This window comes from Chiloscyllium punctatum, chromosome 46 (genome assembly GCF_047496795.1).
Source record: "Chiloscyllium punctatum isolate Juve2018m chromosome 46, sChiPun1.3, whole genome shotgun sequence".
In the NCBI taxonomy this organism is placed as follows: domain Eukaryota; kingdom Metazoa; phylum Chordata; class Chondrichthyes; order Orectolobiformes; family Hemiscylliidae; genus Chiloscyllium; species Chiloscyllium punctatum.
In genome coordinates this window covers 56,311,228-56,333,216 of record NC_092784.1, presented here as the reverse complement: position 1 = coordinate 56,333,216, position 21,989 = coordinate 56,311,228, and the positions used below count along the sequence as shown (strand labels likewise).

The 21,989-nt window shown below is 46.1% G+C and overlaps 1 protein-coding gene across 2 annotated transcripts in view; it reads left to right on the top strand.

Moving 5' to 3' along the window:
- Window positions 1–21,989, top strand: part of LOC140468129 (cdc42-interacting protein 4 homolog) — a 127,457-nt gene that overhangs the window by 62,683 nt on the left and 42,785 nt on the right. For both annotated transcript variants that reach the window (XM_072564321.1, XM_072564322.1), the window contains exon 2: window positions 20,614–20,729. In XM_072564321.1, coding sequence (XP_072420422.1) covers window positions 20,614–20,729 — 116 coding nt within the window. The remainder of the gene's footprint in view (window positions 1–20,613; window positions 20,730–21,989) is intronic.

Genomic DNA, 21,989 nt, shown 5'->3' with positions numbered 1-21,989 from the left:
TTGCCCTTTTTAAACTGAAAAGTAGTTTCCTTGGCTCTATGCAACTCTAAATAAAGTTATTTTGATTCCTTCAAAATAAAAGTGATATTCCCTCAACTCCGTCCCCATCAAACGGCATGATGGCTCAGTGGTTAGCACTGCTACCTCACAACGCCAGAGAGACCTGGGTTCGACCCTGGTGACTGTGTGGCGTTTGCATGTTCTCCCCGTGTCTGCGGGGGCTTCCATTGGGTGCTCCAGCTTCCTCCCACACTCCAAAAATGTGCATGTTCGGTGAATTGGCCATGCTAAATTGCCTGTAGTGTTCAGTGCATTAGTCCGGGATAACCGGTGGGCGGCACGGTGGCACAGTGGTTAGCACTGCTGACTCACAGCGCCAGAGACCCGGGTTCAATTCCCGTTTCAGGCGACTGACTGTGTGGAGTTTGCATGTTCTCCCCGTGTCTGCGTGGGTTTCCTCCGGGTGCTCCGGTTTCCTCCCATAGTCCAAAGATGTGCAGGTCAGGTGAATTGGCCATGCTAAGTTGCCCGTAGTGTTAGGTAAGGGGTAGATGTAGATGTAGGGGTATGAGTGGGTTGCGCTTCGGCGGGGCGGTGTGGACTTGTTGGGCCGAAGGGCCTGTTTCCACACTGTAAGTAATCTAATCTAGTAATCTAATCTAAAACCGTAGGGAAATGGGTTTGGGTGGATTACTCACTGGAAAGTTGGTGTGGACTTGTTCGGCCAAATAGCCTGTTTCCACACTGTACAGAATTTAATCTAAAGAATCTAACCTAATCTAATCAAATGCTCCTGGGATAGGGACAACAAGGGGTCAAAATGCAGAGTAATGTTACCTCTACTCGGTTGAACTGAAAATAAAGTTCCCTCCTCCCCAGCTGTTGGTAGCAGCAATGTTGAACTCAAACCTTCAAAATGCAGACATACGTAGTTTCTGTTTGATCATGAGGACGACTTTGAGCTGATGTTTCTACTGCCTGAATATTGCAGAGATACTGAACTCATTAGATGCAGTTCTGTTCCCTCAGCAAATATCTATTGCTACAGCACTAACCACAAAGTGTTCCATCTGAGATGTTCCAATTGTGTCCAGTCTCTCCAGTTGTCAATCAGCGCATTTTTTAAAAAATCCTCGGGAGGATGGTGGTATATTTGTGAAATCGCTGGGTTATGAATCCAGAGGCTGAAACAATTTATTTCAGTTTCAAAAGTATACTCTGTATATAAAAGGTATTTTTATGAATATACAGTCACTAATGCAGTTCGGTTCGGTGTATGGAGAAACAGACGTTGGAGTTTGACTCTACCGAGAAAACAAAATCAAGGCAGTTCTTTCTTGGACCTGCTTGTGAGGTGTTGGGAGGGTCCAATAACTGAACATCTGCTTAACTTCAGTAGGAAGACCCTCAGATGGTGGTCTTTCCTTGCTGAGCTAATGTTCTGAGGACACCGATTGATATCCACTAAGGGATCTGTCTGAATTTAGATTCCACAATATCAGGAATTGAACGTTTGCCTCAGTGACGGTGACTGTGAAGTGAACATTGAAATCTGTCTGGTTGGCTAAAATGGGAAGTAAATCTGCAGTCCTAACTCCATCTGGTCAACATATGACTCAAGAACAACAGCAACGTGAACACGAGGATGAGAATTTTAAATTCGAGGTAATGCTGACAGCGAGCTAAAGTGCTTGCAAGAGCAGGAGTAATGGGTGAGCCTCACCTACTGTTGGAAATGAGGTGTAAACCGAAAAGTCAAGTCCTCTCAACGCCATTCCCAATCAGGCCCTCCTGGGGTAAGGATAGCACTGGGTTAAATACAGAGTAAAGCTCACTGCCCTTTTTAAACAGAAAAGTAGGTTCCTTGGCTCTTTGCAACTGGGAAGTAAATCTGCAGTCTTGTCTGGTCAACATATGTTTGGAGAACAGCAGCAATGTGGTTGACCTGTATCTGACCTTGCCAGTATCGCCCACAAACACATGCAAGGACAAAGCAGTGGGGGGGAAAAAAACCCTCTTGATTCTAATTAAGTGATGGCATAGATGGGAGGGAAGAGAGAGTGGTTGGGAGTTTCTAATGGATGGGACTTTTCTGTCAAGTCTATTGTGTTAGCATTGCAGACTACCCAGGGAAATCCAATGGAAATAACCCAAGGTGAATTTTGTCACATTCCGGGAGACTAGAATATCCTAGTAACTACTTTTGTTCATCTGTGGGATGTGGGTGTCCCTGGCTGGGCCCAGTGTTTATTGCCCGACTCCAGTTGCCCTCGAAGAGGTGGTGGTGAGCTGCTTTCTGGAACCACTGCATGTGCAAAAATCAAGGTGGAATTGAAAAGTACAGGACTTTTGAGGTGAGCCCAATACCTCACTCCCCCATCCCAATCCATCCCACATCAAATCTTCTGCCACCTAACACCTCACCATTTAACTATGCTAAGAATGTTCTAGAAACACTCCACCGAGCCCGTTGTGGCTACCTCTGTAAAGACTGTTAAATTAGCCAGAGAGACTCGGTCAGCTCAATCTTTGATCTGAACAGTTAGTCATCCCTGCCTGAGGGGCCATGTGATTTCAACAAAGGAGCGTACTTGGGCATGTTAATAGACACGTAATCCAGAGATCTGGACTAATGATCCATTGGCAAGTTCAAACCCCATCCAAACAGCTGGGGATTAAAATTTGCATTGTTGGAAAAACCCATCAGGTTCTCGAACAAACTGTTCTTAGGAAGGAAATCCGGTGTCCTTACCCTGTCAGGATTATATGTGACTCTAGACCCAGTGCAATGTGGTTGTGACCATTATCGTTTTTTCTTTGTTTATTCAAGGGATGGGGACGTCACTGGCTAGGCCAGCATTTATTGCCCATCCCTAATTACCCAGAGGGCAGTTAAAAGTCAACCACGTTGCTGTGGGTCTGGAGTCCCAAGTAGGCCAGACCAGGTAAGTTTCCTTCCCTAAAGTTCATTAGTGAAGCAGATGGGTTTTCCCTGACGATCGACAATGGATTCATGGTCATCATTCGACACTTGATTCCCAATTTATTTTCATTGAATTTAAGTTCCACCATCTACCTAGGCAGGATTCTAACCCAGGTCCCCACCTAGGTCTCTGCACTAACCATCCAGAGATAATACCACTAGGCCATCAGCTCCCCCATCTGCCTTCTGAAATGACCACATCAGGGGAACATGTCCCTACCAGGCCACCATCTCTTGCAGCTTGCTGTTTGATCAGGAGATTGAGGGTTCCAGTAAAATTGCTTCCCCCTCCCCTTCTCCTTCCTTGCCGTCACTTACCTTGCTGGTCTCACTCAGTTGGGTGGTGATGGTCTAGTCACTGTGCACCTTCTGCCCACCAGCTGCACTGCTGCCCACGTTCTTGTCGAAAGCAGCTCGTGCTTCCCAATCCAGGGGCTTTAATAACAACCTAGCAGTGGCTTAACACATTGCACTGTATTCATGGCCTTGCACAGCATGTGCTTTCCATGTGAATTTTCTCGGAGAACAAATCAAAGCAGCTATTGATCAAACAACCAGTGTTCAAATGCAGAGTTCTTGCGTAAATTATTCAGAGGTCAGAGAGTGCTTGCTGTCCTGTAAGCTGCACATTTTTCATTCACCGTTATGGTGAGTAATAGAGTTCAAGGTAAGCAAGTGCGCGGTTATCCATTTTGGACTGAGAAAGGATAGAGCCCGGGTACTTTCTGGATGCTGTGGAGTGAAATACACTGAATGTCCAAAGTGACTTGGAGGTTCAGGTGCGTTGATCTTAAAAATGTCACAAACCACTGCAAAGAGTAATCAAGAAAGCTAATGCAATGCCAGCCTTTATACCTAGAGGACTAGAGTACAGGATGCAGAAGCTATGCTGCAGTTACACAATACCCTACTCTTCTGTTAAGCAAATGTATTGAGGGATTTGGGCCAAAGGCAGTCATATGGAGTTAGGCCATAGATTAGCCATGAACTCATTGAATGGTGGCTCAGGTTTGAGGGGCTGAATGGCCTACTTCTGTTCCAGGTTAGCTGGTAATACTTGAATTCCTAATGTGTTTTTGACATTTCAGCACATCCCAGAGTGCTTTATGCAACCTTTTAATCTTGGAAGCATGGCTACCAATTAGTGCACAGTCAGCCCCCACAATGTGATAATAATCTGATAAACAGTTTTCCCTGATATCAAGTGGCAGGGGACACTTGGGAGAACTCCCCTGCCACAGGATCTTTTGGATGTCTTGGATCCATTACCTCATCTGAAACATGGCATTTAGAGAATCTTGTGTTTTGTGTTTTGTGTTTTGTGTTTTGAAACACTCTTGTGTTTTGAATCGCTGGAATGGGATTTGAAGTCACAACTTCGAATTTAAGTGAACCCTGCCTCAGCCCAAGATCTGGAATTCTTGGACCTTCCTGCACGCCTGGCTTATCCTCCTCCTTAAGAACTCCTTGAAAACTTATCCATTTTGGTGTTGGAGGCTGGTACAATTACAACACTTGAGTCATTAGAGGTGTACAGCATGGAAACAGAACCTTCGGTCCAACCCGTCCATGCTGACCAAATATCCCAACCCAATCTAGTTCCACCTGCCAGCACCCAGCCCGTATCCCTCCAAACTCTTCCTCTTCATATACCCATCCAAATGCCTTTTACATGTTGCAATTGTACAAGATTTAAAAGGCATCAGGATGGGTATATGGATAGGAAGGGTTTGGAGAGAGATGGGCCAAGTGCTGGCAAATGGGACGAGAATAATGTCAGATATCTGGTCAGCATGGATAAGTTGGACTGAATGGTCGGTTTCCTTGCTGTACATCGCTATGACTATGACCCTGTCCTCTTGCTCCTTGTAGAGTTCTGAGAATATTTGGTGCATGTGAAGGCTGTTGGACAGAACCTCCTGCTAATGCAAACCCTTTGCTGTCAGAGCTCCTTTTCACTGGCTGTGCTTTAAGGACAAAAACCCCAATCTCGATAGTCTTGTCGCTCAGGTCCCTCATCCCCCCCGTTAGCAATCAAATCAACCTCTGCTTCCTCTCAAGGTCAGTGTGGGGCCTACGATTAAACAGTCCTTGATACAGTTTGTGCTCAACGGCTACATTCCTTCAGCCACTGTCCCATATCCTCATTAGCTCTGTTCCTTGAGCTACTTGAGAATATGCAACCATTTGGATATGAGATCTCATTTCGTTTGAGATGGTAACCAAACAGGTGAACGAGGGTAAAGTGGTTGATGTAGTGTATATGGATTTCAGTAAGGTATTTGAGAAGGTTCCCCACAGTAAGCTATTTCGCAAAATATAGAGGCATGGGATTGAGGGTGATTTAGACATTGGCTAGTTGAAAGAAGTGGTGGTTGATGGGAAATCTTCACCCTGAAGTTCAGTTACTAGTGGGGTACCGCAAGGATCTGTTTTAGGGCCACTGCTGTTTGTCATTTTCATAAATGACCTAGATGAGGGCGTAGAAGGATAGGTTGGTAAATTTACGGATGACACTACAGTCGGTAGAGTTGTGGATAATACTGAAGGATGTTGCAGGTTACAGAGGGATATAGATAAACTGCAGAGCTGGGCTGAGAGGTGGCAAATGGAGTTTAATGTGGAAAAGTGTGAGGTGATTCACTTTTCAAGGAGTAACAGGAATAAGGAGTACTGGGCTCATGGTAAGATTCTTGAAATGTAGATGAGCAGAGAGATCGGTGTCCGTGTACTTAGATCCCTGAAAGCTGCCACCCAGGTTGATAGGGTTGTTAAGAAGGCATACAGTGTGTTAGGTTTTATTGGTAAAGGGATTGAGTTTCAGAGCTACGAGGTCATGCTGCAGCGGTACAAAACTCTGGTGCGGCCGCACTTGGAGTATTGTGTACCATTTCGGTCATCACATTATAGGAAAGTTGTGGAAGCTTTGGAAAGGGTTCAGAGGTGATTTACTAGGATGTTGCCTGGTTGGGAGGGAACATCTTATGAGGAAAGGCTGAGGGACTGGAGGCTATTTTCTTTAGAGACAAGGTTGAGGTGTGACTTAATTGAGACATATAAGATAATCAGAGGGTGAGATAGGGTAAACAGTGAGAGCCTTTTTCCTCGGATAGCGATAGCCAGTGCGAGGGGACATAGCTTTAAATTGAGGGGTGATAGATAAAGGCCTGATGTCAGAGGTAGTTTCTTAATTCAGAAAGTAGTAGGGATGTGGAACACCCTGCCTGCAACAGCAATAGATTCGCCAACTTTAAGGGCATTTAAATAGTCATTGTATAAAGATAAGGATGAAAATGGAATAGTGTCGGTTAGATGGGCTTCAGATTTATTCCACAGGTCAGCGCAACATCAAGAGCTGCAGGACCTGTACTGTGCTGTAATATTCTATGTTCAGTGTCAAATCTGGTTTACTAACACCCCTGTGAGGGGCTTTGGTGCATTATGCTAGGATTAAGGTGCCGAATGTAAGTTGTTTAACTTCTGGAGCAGTGTTATTCAAAGAGCCTAGAGTCTGCAGTTACCAACTCAGCTGGTGAATCTTTCTCAGAGACCGACTGATTTGTTGGACTCTTTGCCAGACACTTTACCTACAAATACAGTCTCCTTTCTCTTTCATCCCTCTTGAGAACATGACACTGATTGAGTCAGTAAATGGAAAATAATGAGCTTCCTATTACAGTTGCAGTTACCTGCATGCCCAAAGGTGGGAAATTTGCAGTTTGACAGGAATTGAAAGTCTGACTGCAGACAGCAGGAATGTAAAGTTGTGTTTTTCCATGGGATGTCCCTTGCAGTGAGTCAGGGAATTTTGACTGGGATAGTTCTGGCAATTCACCTCGCCCTTAAACACTTTAATCACAGTACCACTAACATCTGGCCTTTGTTGTGGCTGAAGACATTTTTTAAAGTGAGCTGTAGAGGGGGCAACTGACAGATGGGACAGGGATGAAAGGTTTGTGGCCTTTGGGATTTATTAGTATGTGACCACCGTGGGTGAAAGGTCACACTGAAGCAAATTTGTGCCAACCTGACCTCGTTCCTTTGATTATTGCCTCCCTTGGTGACCTCTGACCACCGGAAACCAATCCCTAGTGTTACCGTAAAATACAGTTCTCAATAAAATGAAAACTTGCACAGCCTCGGGTGTGCACTTAGGTGAAATCCTGGTCACCATACCGTTAGATGGCTATCCCAGTCCTGTGTCTAAAGTGTGCTTGATATAGCCTTCAGCAAAATATCTGATTGTTGATTGGGAAGGATTTCTGCTCACCTTTTGATCCCTGAAGAACAGCCATTTCTGATTGGCGACTCTTGATGCAAAGCTGCACATGGTCTGAAAGGCAGGAGGACACCCACACAGACACGGGAAGAATGTGCAAACTCCACACAGACTGTCGCCCGAGGCTGGAATTGAACCTGGGTTCCTGGTGCTGTGAGGCAGCAGTGCTAACAATTGAGCCACCGTGCTGCCTGAGAATGTCAACATACTAACAATTGTCTCACTTTTCACCTGTTTCTTTCTCCTAACTCTGCATGCCTTTAGTAAAACAAAATGCCTACCCACCCAGAGTCTTTTCCTTTAAAGTCCCTCGTGGGATTTGGTTATTAGTGGCCAGCCCAGCATTTCTCACCTTTCCCTGTTGCCCAGAGGGTGGTTCAGAGTCAACTTAAAAGGACCTGAGGGGTAACATTTTCACCACCTGAGGGTGGTGCATGTATGGAATGAGCTGCTAGGGGAAATGGTGGAAGCTGGTACAATTACAACATTCAAAAGGATGGATATAGGAATAGGTTTGAGGGATATGGGCCAAATGGGACTAGGTCAGATTGGGATGTCTGGTCGACATGGACAAATTGGATCGAAGGGTCTGTTTCCATGCAGTGTGACTCTATAACCACATTGGTGTGGGTCTGCAGTCACACATAAGCCTGACCAGAGAGACTTGGTCGATTTCCTTCCTTAAGTCTTCATGTGGTTGCACTTACAAGGTGTGGAGTCTTGCAGCATAGGAAGAGGCTCTGTGGGCCAGCCCATCCACATTGGTCATCGAACACCAAGCATTTCTACTCCGTGGTGTTTAGCTCTTCAGAAGCGCTGAATTGTTACGGTACAGAGGAAGGCCATTCAACTCCTCCTTCCTGCATTGTTTCTCTTACCTCTGCCCTTTTCCCTATATCCCTACACACTATTAATATCCAAATAATCGTCCAATGCCCTCTTGAATGTGGTTTGCATGACCCATAGCCTTGTACATTTTGACTCCTGAGTATTATTAAATTCAAGTTTCACCATCTGTCCTGCTGGGATTGAAACCCACGTCAACAACCTGAGGTTCTGGATTACGAGACCAATGACATCACTGCCCCTCCCCCACCCCTCCAAAACCAATCAAATACCTCGCTGCTGCCATCTTAATTGTTTGTCTGCAAGTCTCTATAATTATTGCTTTTAGAGTGTTCTTGGATGTTAGAAGCTCCTGAAAATATTTCCAAGACCTTTTTAAGACCTTGTCAACGTGATAGATCCTCGTCCGTCAAGAATGTGACCTGTTCAGTCCATAAAAGGACTTTCGGTTAAGAGTTGAGAGTTGGCAGTACAGAGGTCATAGGTCAGTCAGATTAGAGTGTGAGGGCCTGTTTCCACTCCTCTGTTACTAACAGCTGAAACTGTTAAAATAGGTTGGGGTCAAGCCCGTGTCAGCCATGTATCCAAGGACATTTCCAACTCTTGTCTATACCCCTTGCTGAGGGGAAATGTTTGCAAATGTTTGTCTAACAACTTGAATTGTTACAGCATTTTTTTTAAATATTAGAAAATGGCTATCTCCTCATCATCACCAGAATATTATAACCCCAGGGATTGTTACAGCTTGTTCAGTAAGGTCTCCAACTTTCAAATTGCATCATTTACCCCTGCACCCCCACCCTACCTTGAATAACAAGGACAGGAGAATAGCATGAATTAGATTGCTTGTTCAGAGAGCTAGTCCACTAACGATGGGTTGAATCCTTTTTTTGTAACGTGGCAGTTCTGTGCTGCTGGAGGAACTTTACTTGGATTTCTAACGAGTGTTGCTAAAGGTAATGACAGTCAGGGGGCAAAGGTGACCACACATTCCTATCTCCTGGAGGGGTTACTCTGAGGATTGCACCGTTTGGTTTATCCTGTTGCCTTTATTGAGTGGGAGGGTGAAGACATGTGTCTGAACCAGAATATAGTCCTTCCAGTTCCCGAATGGGTGGCTTATGAATTATGGCAAAGGGAGGTGCGGGTTTGGTTTCTCACCCTGGTTAGTGACACAATGACATGGCGTTGTAGGACGATAAAGCCATATTTCCCCCTCCCCTGTCTGACACTTCCCCCTATTCCTCTGACACTGTGACTTGCTGCTGGTCCAGGAAGCTAGCTTCAGGTTCAGAATGGCGTGTAGTCGTTGTCTATATCCCAGTTGGTGTTGCAGTGGTGGTTCCCTGTCACACAGGAACAGGGGATTCTGGTGATGAAAATAACCATTTGTTTCTCTTCCTTTATCTACTACATAGAATGTAAGTTTCTTTTTATTCATGGGATGAGGGTGTCACTGACTAAGCCAGCCTTTATTGCCCATTGGGTAGTTAAGAGTCAACCACATTGCTGTGGGTCTGGAGTCACATATAGGCGAGGATTAGATACTGCAGATGCTGGAATTCAAAGTCGCAAAGCAGGACGCTGGGAGAACACAGCAAGTCAGGCAGCATCAGGAGGGACAGGCAGGACGCTGGGAGAACACAGCAAGGCAGGCAGCATCAGGAGGGACAGGCAGGAGGCTGGGAGAACACAGCAAGGCAGGCAGCATCAGGAGGTGGGGAAGTCGACGTTCAGGTGTAACCCATCTTCCTGATGCTGTTTGGCTTGCTGTGTTCTTGCAGCCCCCTGGTTGTCTAGACGAGGTAAGGTTGCCAGCTTCCTTCCCTGAAGGACATGAGTGGTCCAGATGGGTTTTCCCAACAATCAACAACAATGGATTCATGGTCATCATTAGACCATTATTTTTTATTATTGGATTCACATTCCACTGTCTGGTATAGCGGGATTTGAACCCGGGTCCCCAGAATGTTTATCTGGGTCTCTGGATTAACAATTCAGCAATAATACCACTAGGCCATCGCCTCTCCATGGCTCATGGGATCTTGTGCAATCTGGTGCAGTGGAGTTGCTGCTCCTGCCCTCTGTATTGGCGGAGGTTACAGAGGATGGGACACGCTGGTGAAATGAACTCCTTTGCGCTGTGTAGGCTGTGGGTCGCACAACGTTAACCCCAATTTCAGGGGGGGCACCTCTCAAACCAGCTGAAATCAGCGGCCTCCCAAAACTTAGCAATGCAGAAAGACTGCCAGCAACTTTCTCTGGCCAAACAAATAACATTTGAAGGAGAAAAGGTCAAACCAATTATGGGTTCCCGAAAACACAACAGCGCTTGAATAAATATATTTTGGATTTCGGAGCAGTGATTTCATTGCAAAGTAATTGTATCTTATCCACAAGCCTTTATGGTAATGGGCATTGACTTGGCAGGGAACCACCCACACAACAATATTGCTCTTTGCTTTCTCACATTTTCGGTGGTGCAGCTCTATGGTCGGTGCAAGGTCAAAGAATAACACTGCAATGTTCAAAAGGCTGGGTCTAATAGCAGTGCTTTTGTGCCAATGTAATTGTTTTCATTTCCTCTCACCTCTCCTGCATTACTGTTCTCTCACAGTTTCATTCTGTCTGTCACTCACTGTTGGTCTCTCTCTCTCTCTCTCTCTCTCTCTCTCTCTCTCCCCCTCTTAATAGTCTTTGGGCCCGTTGCCAAGTATTTTGAGGATATTCAAGATGGATTAATTTGGCCTCTGAGCTTTCCTGGCATAGGCAACGGATTGAGAAGTAAACAATGCCAGCTTGTTGAAGCAACCAAAATAAGCCTTTCTCAATTTCTGGACAATGGTACAAAGCTCTCCGAAGAAACCCATGGCCTACTTTTGTATTTCATTAAAGGGGCTTTGCCTTTTTTAATGAGCAAGAAATTCTCCATCTGTGTGTCAGGTGGTGAATGTTGCATCTGAACAATTATGTCCAGTTTCTGGTGCTCCACAAAACTGGCGTTCATTCTGTTTTTGAGGCGGTGGCCCATTGATGGTTGGTTGTGGTGGTGGAATTCATCAACGTCACTGTGAGGTAATAGAGGGAGAGGGAGGTGGAACCTGTCCCAGCTGTTACCTATTATAGGGAGACAGTGAGGCTCAGACTGGTAACACTCAGGGAGGGGGGAGTCGGGGGATGTAAGAAGAATTGGGTGGGATTTTCATCTCTCTGTCAAATCTCTCCAGCAGCTCGGTCAGAATGGGGTGGGAGATGAACTTCTCACCTGCTTTCTGAGATATACTGCTTTGAGGTAACCAAGATAAATCAAGTGAATGTCAACTTTGGGCTAAAAACAGAGAGGACCCCTGTAGTAGCTAGTATGAGAATGGGCTCCAAAGACCTTGATGGCCTTGAATTTAGTCAGAGTGTATAGTGTTAGCGGAGTTCAGCCAAGACTGGTGAAGAGGGTATTGTGTTTAACGTGCATGTGCGTGTTTCTGTTTGTGTACATGTGTCTGTGTCCCTGTGTGTGTTTGTCTGAGCATGCCCGTCTGTGCATGCACACGCCCATGCGAGAGAAAGTGAGAAAGGAAAAGGCACTTTCTCACGCAATGGAAGTGGAGATCCCAAGATTTCCTCTTCCCCAAAATTGAAGTATCTGAAATCTGGGGTGAATGGTGCAGTTTCAAAATTCCAATCTCCAGGACAGGTTTAGATCAGTTGAAGGGTATTAGTTGATGTAGGGTGAACACAGTTAGACTGAGCAGTTGTGGTAATTGAATGGTGAGGCTGGCATGGAGCATCAATGTCCCTGTTACTGCATCCCTTCAGGGGCAGGGTGGGAAAGGATGTGTGTTCAAACTTGCTACCCATGACCACCACTGAGAAAGAATGTGTCTGGGTGCTGGGACTGATGGGGAACGTGTCTGGGTGCTGGGACTGATGGGGAACGTGTCTGGGTGCTGGGTCGGGGACTGATGGGGAACGTGTCTGGGTGCTGGGTCGGGGACTGATGGGGAACGTGTCTGGACGCTGGGTCGGGGACTGATGGGGAACGTGTCTGGGCGCTGGGTCGGGGACTGATGGGGAACGTGTCTGGGCGCTGGGTTAGGGGACTGATGGGGAACGTGTCTGGGCGCTGGGTCGGGGACTGATGGGAAACATGCCTGGACGCTGGGTCGGGGACTGATGGGGAACGTGTCTGGGTGCTGGGTTAGGGTCTAAGCTCAGATCCCACAATGGAGTGGTGCATGAGAAATGTCATTGGCTTGACAAAGTGGGTGATGGCTGAATGCCTACAGAAGTGCAACTTGCCATCGGGTTGGATGGAAGAATTGGAAAGGGGAAGAATGAACTTTTCTTGGGACTTATAACGTGCACCTCCAGCAAGTCTTCCCAAGTCCCAGCTCGTGATTACACCAGAGGAGAACTTGGCTTTTCCCTATTCCTTCCAATAGATTATAAATATCCAAATAGTACTTAGTAGATGGAGACAAAGATCAAATACAATAAAACCACAATGTAAGTAAAACAATAAAGAGCTGAATAGAAAATTCTGTTTTCTCTTTCAAAGTAAAGCTTGCTCTTTGTTTGAAAAGGTCTCTGCTTATTATATGTCACTGTGTTGCAGAGTAATTCATTGTGTGCAGCCTGCTTTGAGGTATTTTTTGTGTGTTGATGGTCTACATAAATAGACTGGGTTGTAATTCCAAGTTGTTAACTTTCCCTCTGTTCATGCACATGTTCAAGCTTTCAAAAGTAGATTCTTCCATTTCCTCTTCATCTCACTAAACTAACTCCTCCAATGACTCCTTTTGTAAGAGGAGAAATTAACCTTAGATTATATTGTATTGATATCAGGTGATTGAGAGGCGATAAGATAGATATGAAAAGATTGTTGAGTCATCCAGGGTAAGGTTTGGCTGTTTAAGACAGAGATGTGAAATTTCTTCATTTCCAGGGTTCCGAATCTTCAGAGAATTTTCTATCTTGGGAGGCTGTTAATGCCTGAGCATTGAGTATGTTCCAGATTGATGGGCTTTCAGAACTGGAGGGATATGGTGACAATTGGCTATTCAGCCCTTTGAACCAGTTCCACAATAATGTTGATCCAGTAGTGATAAAATAGGAGCACAACTGTCACCTCGTCAAATAGTGGAATGGTCAAAAGACCAATGACTTCTATTTTCTAAATGCTAATCTGAAAGTTGCTTGTGGCGTGAGATTACTGGAGCAGGCTTTATGACTGAGAGGGGCGTGCACCTCTCTCTCTCTCTCCCCCTCTCTCTCTCTCTCACTTCTTCTCTCCTCTCTCTCACTTCCCTCTCCTCTCTCTCACTTCCCTCTTCTCTCCTCTCTCTCCTCTCCCTTCTCTCTTCTCTCTCCCTCTCTTCTCTCCCCCCTCCCTCTCCTCTCTCCCCCCTCCCTCTCTTCTCTCCCCCCACCTCTCTTCTCCCCCCTCCCTCTCTTCTTCTCCCCCCTCCCTCTCTTCTCTCCCCCCTCCCTCTCTTCTCTCCCCCCTCCCTCTCTTCTCTCCCCCCTCCCTCTCTTCTCTCCCCCCTCCCTCTCTTCTCTCCCCCCTCCCTCTCTCTCTCTCTCTCTCTCTCTCTCTTCTCCCCCTCTCTCTTCTCCTCTCCCCCCCCTCTCACTTCCCTCTCCTCTCTCTCTCTCACTTCTCTCCTCTCTCTCACTTCCCTCTCCTCTCTTATCTCTTCTCTCCCTCTCTTCTCCTCCCCCTCCTCCCCTCCTCCCCCTCCTCTTCCCTCTCTCTTCCCTCTCTCTTCCCTCTCTCTTCCCTCTCTCTTCCCTCTCTCTTCCCTCTCTCTTCCCTCTCTCTTCCCTCTCTCTTCCCTCTCTCTTCCCTCTCTCTTCCCTCTCTCTTCCCTCTCTCTTCCCTCTCTCTTCCCTCTCTCTTCCCTCTCTCTTCCCTCTCTCTTCCCTCTCTCTTCCCTCTCTCTTCCCTCTCTCTTCCCTCTCCCTCTCTTCTCTCCCCCCTCCCTCTCTTCTCTCCCCCCTCTCCCTCTCTTCTCTCCCCCCTCCCTCTCTTCTCTCCCCCCTCTCTCTCTCTCTTCTCTCCCCCCTCTCTCTCTCTCTTCTCTCCCCCCTCTCTCTCTCTCTTCTCTCCCCCCTCTCTCTCTCTCTTCTCTCCCCCCTCTCTCTCTCTCTTCTCTCCCCCCTCTCTCTCTCTCTTCTCTCCCCCTCTCTCTCTCTCTTCTCTCCCCCCTCTCTCTCTCTCTTCTCTCCCCCCTCTCTCTCTCTTCTCTCCCCCCTCTCTCTCTCTCTCTCTCTTCTCCTCTTCCTCCCCGCACTTCCCTCTCCTCTCTCTCTCTCACTTCTCTCCTCTCTCTCACTTCCCTCTCCTCTCTTCTCTATTCTCTCCTCTCTCTACTCCTCTCCCTTCTCTTCCCTCTCCCCTTTCTCTCTTCTCTCTTCCCTCTCCCTCTCCCTCTCTTCTCTCCGCCCCCTTTCTCTTCTCTACTTACTCACTCTCTCTCTCTCTCTCTCTCTCTCCCCTCTCTCTCCTCTCTCTCCTCTCCTCTCTCTCCCTTCTCTCCTCTCCTCTCTCACTTCTCATTCCCTCTCTCATTCCCTCTCTCATTCCCCCTCTCATTCCCCCTCTCATTCCCCCTCTCATTCCCCCTCTCATTCCCCCTCTCATTCCCCCTCTCATTCCCCCTCTCATTCCCCCTCTCATTCCCCCTCTCATTCCCCCTCTCATTCCCTCTCTCATTCCCTCTCTCATTCCCTCTCTCATTCCCTCTCTCATTCCCTCTCTCATTCCCTCTCTCATTCCCTCTCTCTTTCCCTCTCTCTTTCCCTCTCTCTTTCCCTCTCTCTTTCCCTCTCTCTTTCCCTCTCTCATTTTTCCCTCTCTCATTTTTCCCTCTCTCATTTTTCCCTCTCTCATTTTTCCCTCTCTCATTTTTCCCTCTCTCATTTTTCCCTCTCTCATTTTTCCCTCTCTCATTTTTCCCTCTCTCATTTTTCCCTCTCATATCTCTTCCCTCTCATATCTCTTCTCTCTCTCTCTCCCTCTGTCCTCTCTCTCGCTCTCCCCTCTGTCCTCTCTCTCGCTCTCCCTCTGTCCTCTCTCTCGCTCTCCCTCTGTCCTCTCTCTCGCTCTCCCTCTGTCCTCTCTCTCGCTCTCCCTCTGTCCTCTCTCTCGCTCTCCCTCTGTCCTCTTTCTCGCTCTCCCTCTGTCCTCTCTCTCGCTCTCCCTCTGTCCTCTCTCTCGCTCTCCCTCTGTCCTCTCTCTCGCTCTCCCTCTGTCCTCTCTCTCGCTCTCCCTCTGTCCCCTCTCTCTTACCTCCTATCACACACACACACTCACTCTCTCTCTCTCTCTCTCTCTCTCTTTCCTCTTTTCTCTCTCTCTCTCTCTTTCCTCTTTTCTCTCTCTCTCTCTTTCCTCTTTTCTCTCTCTCTCTTTCCTCTCTCTCTCTCTCTCTCTTTCCTCTTTTCTCTCTCTCTCTCTCTCTCTTTCCTCTTTTCTCTCTCTCTCTCTCTCTCTTTCCTCTTTTCTCTCTCTCTCTCTCTCTCTCTCTCTCTCTCTCTCTCTCTCTCTCTCTCTCTATACGATTTCAAACGGCTCGCACTAAATGATAGTTGACTCGATGCTTTCTCTTACGTGGAACAAAAACGTCCATCAACCCACTTTCTTAAATAAGTACAAAATTATTGATTTAACAAAGATGCAAAACTGGCTAATATGCACAGTTTTGTATGAAATCTACTAAATAACCCAAACCCCCCCCCCCCCCCCCCCCCCCCCCCCACACACACACACACACACACACTCTCTCTCTCTAGGTCGGGGGAATAAAATTGTTTTTCTTTGGAGAAAGTAAAAAAAACAATTTTGGCCAATAGTTGTTCATTGTTGAAAGGAAATAGAAGAAAATGGTATGGGATGAACATATTTCAAATTCTATGGATTGTTGGATTTAGTTTTAAAGGGGTTGCACATTGGAATGTTTTGTTTTAAAATGACACTTCTGGGAGAGCACATAACAACTTTCATGAATTCATTGGACCGACTTGCTAGAAATCCACTGCTGGGATTTAAATGCTGCCTTTTTTATCCCCAAGATCCTTTAAGGACGTCACTAGCATAGCCTGCTGGGTGGCATGGTAGCTCAGTGGTTAGCACCACCTCCTCACAGCATCAGGGACCTGGGCCACTCTCTGTGTGGAGTTTTCATGTTCTCTCGGTGTCTGCATGGGTTTCCTCCCCCAATCCAAAGATATGCAGGTCAGGTGAATTGGCCATGCTATATTGCCCAGAGTGTTGGATGCATTAGCAGGGGTAAAGGTAGGGTAGGGGAATGGGTCTGGGTGAGTTACTCTTCGGAGGGTCGGTGTGGACTTGTTGGGCCAAAGGGCTGTTTCCACACTGTAGGAAATCTAATGTGCATCCCTAATTACAAAGATGGCAGTTAAGAGTTAAGGTGTTCAGATGGCAGCTGCCCTGAGGTCTTGGCAGACACAGCTTGCTCAGGAAGCACAGTATCAAGAAGTTTTCTAGTAACTCTTCTAGAGGACACTGGATTCCACGTGCAAGGTTCTTTCAGCAGAGGCAACCTGGACAGACTTTTATCAGGCTTTTGGCCCTCAACCACCAACAATGTAGTAATGTTACTGGACTGATAATCTCAGACTAAGGATCTGGGGTTGTGGGTTCAATCCCACCCTGACAGATGGTGAAGTTTGAATTCAGTAGAAGTCTGGATTGAAAAGCTGGCTGAATATCAGCCATGTAACTACAATCTATTTGTCATCTTACAAAGAAAACTGTTGCACTAAATGTCCTTCAGGGAGGTAAATCTGCCAGATTTATCTGGTGTGGGCTACATCTGACTCCAGATCAATGTAGTTGTCTCTTATCTGTCCTGTGGGCAATTAGGGATGGACAACAAAGGCAGGCTCAGACAGTGAGGACAACATCCAGAGAGGAATAAAATGAGACAGCCTATAAACCCAGGTAGTTGACGTTTAAGATGCGAGTCCAAGCAATTCACTGAAGTTTTTCCCTTCTGATTTTGCAGAAGTGTCTTATTTTTAAAGCAGTTCCAGTATGTCCTTTCATCAACCCCAAGAACAAAATCCAGTTTCCACAGAATTTGAAACAAATCCATTTTCCTGCACGCCTTCAAAACTCAAGTCCTCACGGAAATGAAATTAAATATAAAGCCTTTGCGATATGTCATTTCTCGAGCATGCCTTTGTTTCTGAAACTGCGCAGCTTATTACTGCATGTCAATCCCCTCAGATACGCAAAAATCAAACTCCTAGGACTAGAAATGAAAGGTTTTTGTCTCGCATGAAAACATGGAAATATTAAGGAGATGATTTATAATGTGTTTGGTGCATTGTAATCTGAACTGATTCCAAAAGCAACAGAGTGGTGGCCTAAATCTGGGGAAGCTTTTGAATTCTTTTTTTTCAAAAGTCTATTTGGAATCATCAAAGGGTTGAAAAAAGGTTCTGTCAGTGTCTCGTCCCAGTGCTATAATGAGGGAAACATTCAGTCTGTCTGAGGGAAAGCCAGCTACTCTTTTCAATGCAGACTTCTGATTAGTGAAGTTCCTCTTGCTGTGCAAACAATTTATTATCTAACTTCCTATTTGGGTTAAAGTATATGAACTGTAGCCTTTTGACTTCTCCAATCTTTAGATATCCCTCTTTAAAATCTCTGCTTTTTCTCCCGACCTCTTTGCTCAATTGTTTTTCAAACATCTGTCCATGGGATGGGGGATCGCTGGCTGGGCAGGCATTTACTACTCTCACCACTAATTGCCCTGAGGGCAGTTTAGGTGGCAACCCCATTGCTCCTGGGTCAGGTGTCCCATGTAGGCCAGACCAGGAGAGGATGGCAAATTTCCTTTTACAAGGATGTTGCCAGGGTTGGAGGATTTGAGCTATAGGGAGAGGCTGAACAGGCTGGGGCTGCTTTCCCTGGAGCGTCGGAGGCTGAGGGGTGACCTTATAGAGGTTTACAAAATTATGAGGGGCATGGATAGGATAAATAGGCAAAGTCTTTTCCCTGGGGTCGGGGAGTCCAGAACTAGAGGGCATAGGTTTAGGGTGAGAGGGGAAAGATATAAAAGAGACCTAAGGGGACTTTTTCACGCAGAGGGTGGTACGTGTATGGAATGAGCTGCCAGAGGAAGTGGTGGAGGCTGGTACAATTGCAACATTTAAGAGGCATTTGGATGGGTATATGAATAGGAAGGGTTTGGAGGGATATGGGCCGGGTGCTGGCGGGTGGGACTAGATTGGGTTGGGATGTCCCGGTTGGGTCTGTTTTCCATGCTGTACACCTCTGACTTTATGACTGTATGACAGGAGTGAACCAGGTGGGATTTTACAATGGCTGTAATGAGGCTAGTTTTTCACTCCACATGTTTAAAACTTGAATTGGGTGGCATGTTCTTCGGGGGCTCAGTGTGGACCTGATGGGCCAAATGGCCTGCTTCCACACTGTATGAATTCACAATTCACTGTCTGCCATGGTGGGATCCAAGCCAGGTCCTCGGAATATTGAGTTGGACTGCTAGTCCATTTTTACACATTAACACTGTGCCAATGCCCCTCGAGGTTAGTGAACTGCCTTAATATGTCTTTTGGTTGTTCATTTGTGCCTGTTAAGCACCCTGGGGTGCCTCATTTGCTTAAAGATGTTATAAAGATGCAAGCTGTTTTCGCAGGTTCCCTCTGGGGAGCTGAGCAGATGATGTCAGCTCTCTCTCTCTCTCTCTCTCTCTCTCTCTCTCTCTCTCTCTCTCTCTCTCTCTCTCTCTCTCTCTCTCTCCTTAATTCCCTCTTTCCCGTAGCCAGGCCCCTATTGCAGCTCTGCACAGTCTGAGGCAAGGTGACATGGCTTGTGTCAGCAAAAGCACGTCCTGTGCTCCCGACACCGAGATAAACTTCCTCCTGACCCCGTAAATCAACAAAATGTCACCTAGCGTTTAGAGCCAGTCTGTTCCCTTGGCCATATAACCAATCTCAGCCTTCTCTGACGTGATGCAATTTTAGTGAATTATTATGCCACAGTTTGAATATGGGATATCAAATAACAGTGAAATATATCTCCTAGCAGTGAAATGACCACAAGAGTGGACAGAACCCAAAGTCTTGTTATGAGTAGTTGGAGACTGTGTCTCTCTCTCCATGAATCTTGTTATGTGTGTGATTTAAGGGAGCTGTATGTACTCAGTGCCACTGTCTCTCTCCCTTCTTGTCAATTTGTTGATTTGAAAAATGTTGTTTGAAGAGGAGCTGTTCTTTCCTCAAAAGCCATGCTTTGGCATTCTTAATACAGTTTCTCCATCCAAGAGGTGTCAGCCACAGCTCCATGATCAGAATTCTACGTTGAGGGTTGTGGGTTTAAATCACACTCACAGACCTGACACACTATCGGCTGGCCATCAGTATAGTACTGAAGGAGAGGTATATCCCGAACAGCTCTGTGATGCAGGACTCTGTGTTGTACGGTCTGTCCCCTAGGACGCAAACCTTGACAAACATTGACACTGCCTGGAGAACCATCAACTTAGTGAAAGACGCGATTTGATCTGCCTGAACCTTGTAAGTCTTCCAGAGCAAGAAGTTGACTTTGAGTATTGCACATTGTGAGGTCCAGGACCACTTGCTGAGGGATACACTAGAGTCTGGGACAGCTCTCTGCCGAAGTACAATGGGGTCCAATTGGTTATCAGACCCTCTGTATGCCTGAAAATCTATGTAAGTGATATCCTGCATAAGTAGGAAACCACAGGGAGTGTCAGATTCCAATGTTTGCTTTTCTTTATCTGCAGAGACTATACAGAACTGTTTTAGTACCTTGTGTATGTCCATAAAAGATAATTTTATGAATTAAGTATATTTTTGCCAAAAAATAGTCCTGACGGGACAGTTGTCCTGGTATTGAACAGAAGAACAGGAGAGTTATCCCTGGTGACCTGACCAATATCAGCACCCAGACGGGTAACCAGTCATTAGCATATTTTGACTTGTGGGAGCTTGCTGTGCTAAAGCCAGCTGCTTTGCTTCCTACAACACGACAGGTGATGACCACCAAAAGCACATCATTTGCTGTTAAGCTCTTTGAGGTGATCTGAGGTCATGAGAACAATATAATGAGTTATCTGTTTTTGTACACCTTTTCCAAGGTTACCTTTTCCCCCTTGGGTCATTCACCTGAGGGGAACATGTTCAATGACTCTGTCACTTAGCCCATGTGGTCTCCTTGTCGTGTGATCCCTGATCACCGGCGTGGGACTTCCCAAACAAGATCCACCGTCACGCAAGAACCAGAAGCAGAGCAAGCTGATGTTTGATCTGTTGGCGGCTGTAACCAGTTCAATCGTTCACTTGGGCTCTAAGAGCATAGTGTGCTGATTGCCGCAGAGATGAACATGAGAACAGCTCTCTGAGTTCTCAGTACCACGTAGCAATGTAATTCCATTTTCCCGCCCAACTTGAAGTTCTGACCGCCTGCTTTCTTTTCTGTTCCTTCACCTAGGACCAATATGACATCATAGACCGGCAGACCCAATGGGGGATTGACCTAATCGAGAAATACGTGAAGTTTGTGAAGGATCGGACGGAAATCGAACAGTCATATGCCAAGCAGCTGAGGTAAGCTCGCAGCCTGTGGGTATTTGAAGCCCAGTCAGGTCCAGGCTTGAGGCCTAGTGTCTGGTTTCCTTTCTGTCATCTTTAATCACTGCCCCTGTGTGCTCACAAACCCAGCCACATTCAACCCATTCCATCCTTATTATGCAATTGGACGAATCTGTTAAAGAACCATTACTCTCACTTCCCCAGACTTAGCCAAAACAATCCCAAGATTCCACCCAGTGAGTCTGGTAATATGAAGAATCAAATTGTGCGTGAGGAAGAATGAACTCTAATTTGGGAATGTTTCAAAGAGCATTGAACACTCTGGTTTTTGGAATCAAAGCACACAGTGAAAATGAGTGACAAATGGCTGGGAGAGTGAGCCTAACGCCAAACAGAGCAGAACCGGACCTTGGCATGGTACAGAAAAGCTCCATGAGTTAATTGGCTTTATCTGAATCTTCCAATCCCAGTAGGAAGGCTGGCATCTAAAACCATGAGGTGGAATGGGGAGATGCGCTATCTGCTTTAGGTTGTTGGAGCAGATCAAGAAACCTCCCTTTGTTTTGGATGGAATCCTTATTCCAAGTCACCAAGGCAAATTAAAGAAAATTAGAGACGGAAATGTATTGGAACACAAATGGCAATTGCTGAAATTTTAATGACAAGCTGGGATAGGATATGGAAAGATTTTGGCAGCAATGTTTAAAAAGAGTGGCCCATTGAATCCATGGTGACCCTCTGGGGGGGGGCGGTCCAATCAGTCTCATTTTGCAATAATCCTGCCAAGTTAGTCCCTTTATGTATCTGACCAATTTCCTTTTGAATCATTGGTCATCTCCACTTCCACCACCTTCCTAAGCAGCTTTTTCCATCCAGGTCATTACTAACTGCTTACATCAAAAAAGCTCTTCCTCACGTTGCCTACAGTTTACATACAAAAAATGTAAATAAAATAAAAATAAGTTGCATTTGTATAGCATCTTGGGATCCCCTAAAGCTCTTAAAACCCAAGGAAGTACCCAGGAAGAGTAGGCCCTTTGAAATATCGTAACTTCAGGCCTTCCCTTTTTTGATCCATTGTTGATTGGCCTGAGACCCTTATTTGGCAACTCCAAATAATTTCTGTTGCTGCCCAGAATTGTCAGTCCCTGTGGGTCTATTGGACTTTCTACCTGTTACCAGCTGCACAACTCTGAATTCGAAACCCAACGTGGCGGACCTCCAGCAAGCTGAGATCTTCATCCATGACTGTAATTTTTAGCAGGAAATGTTCAA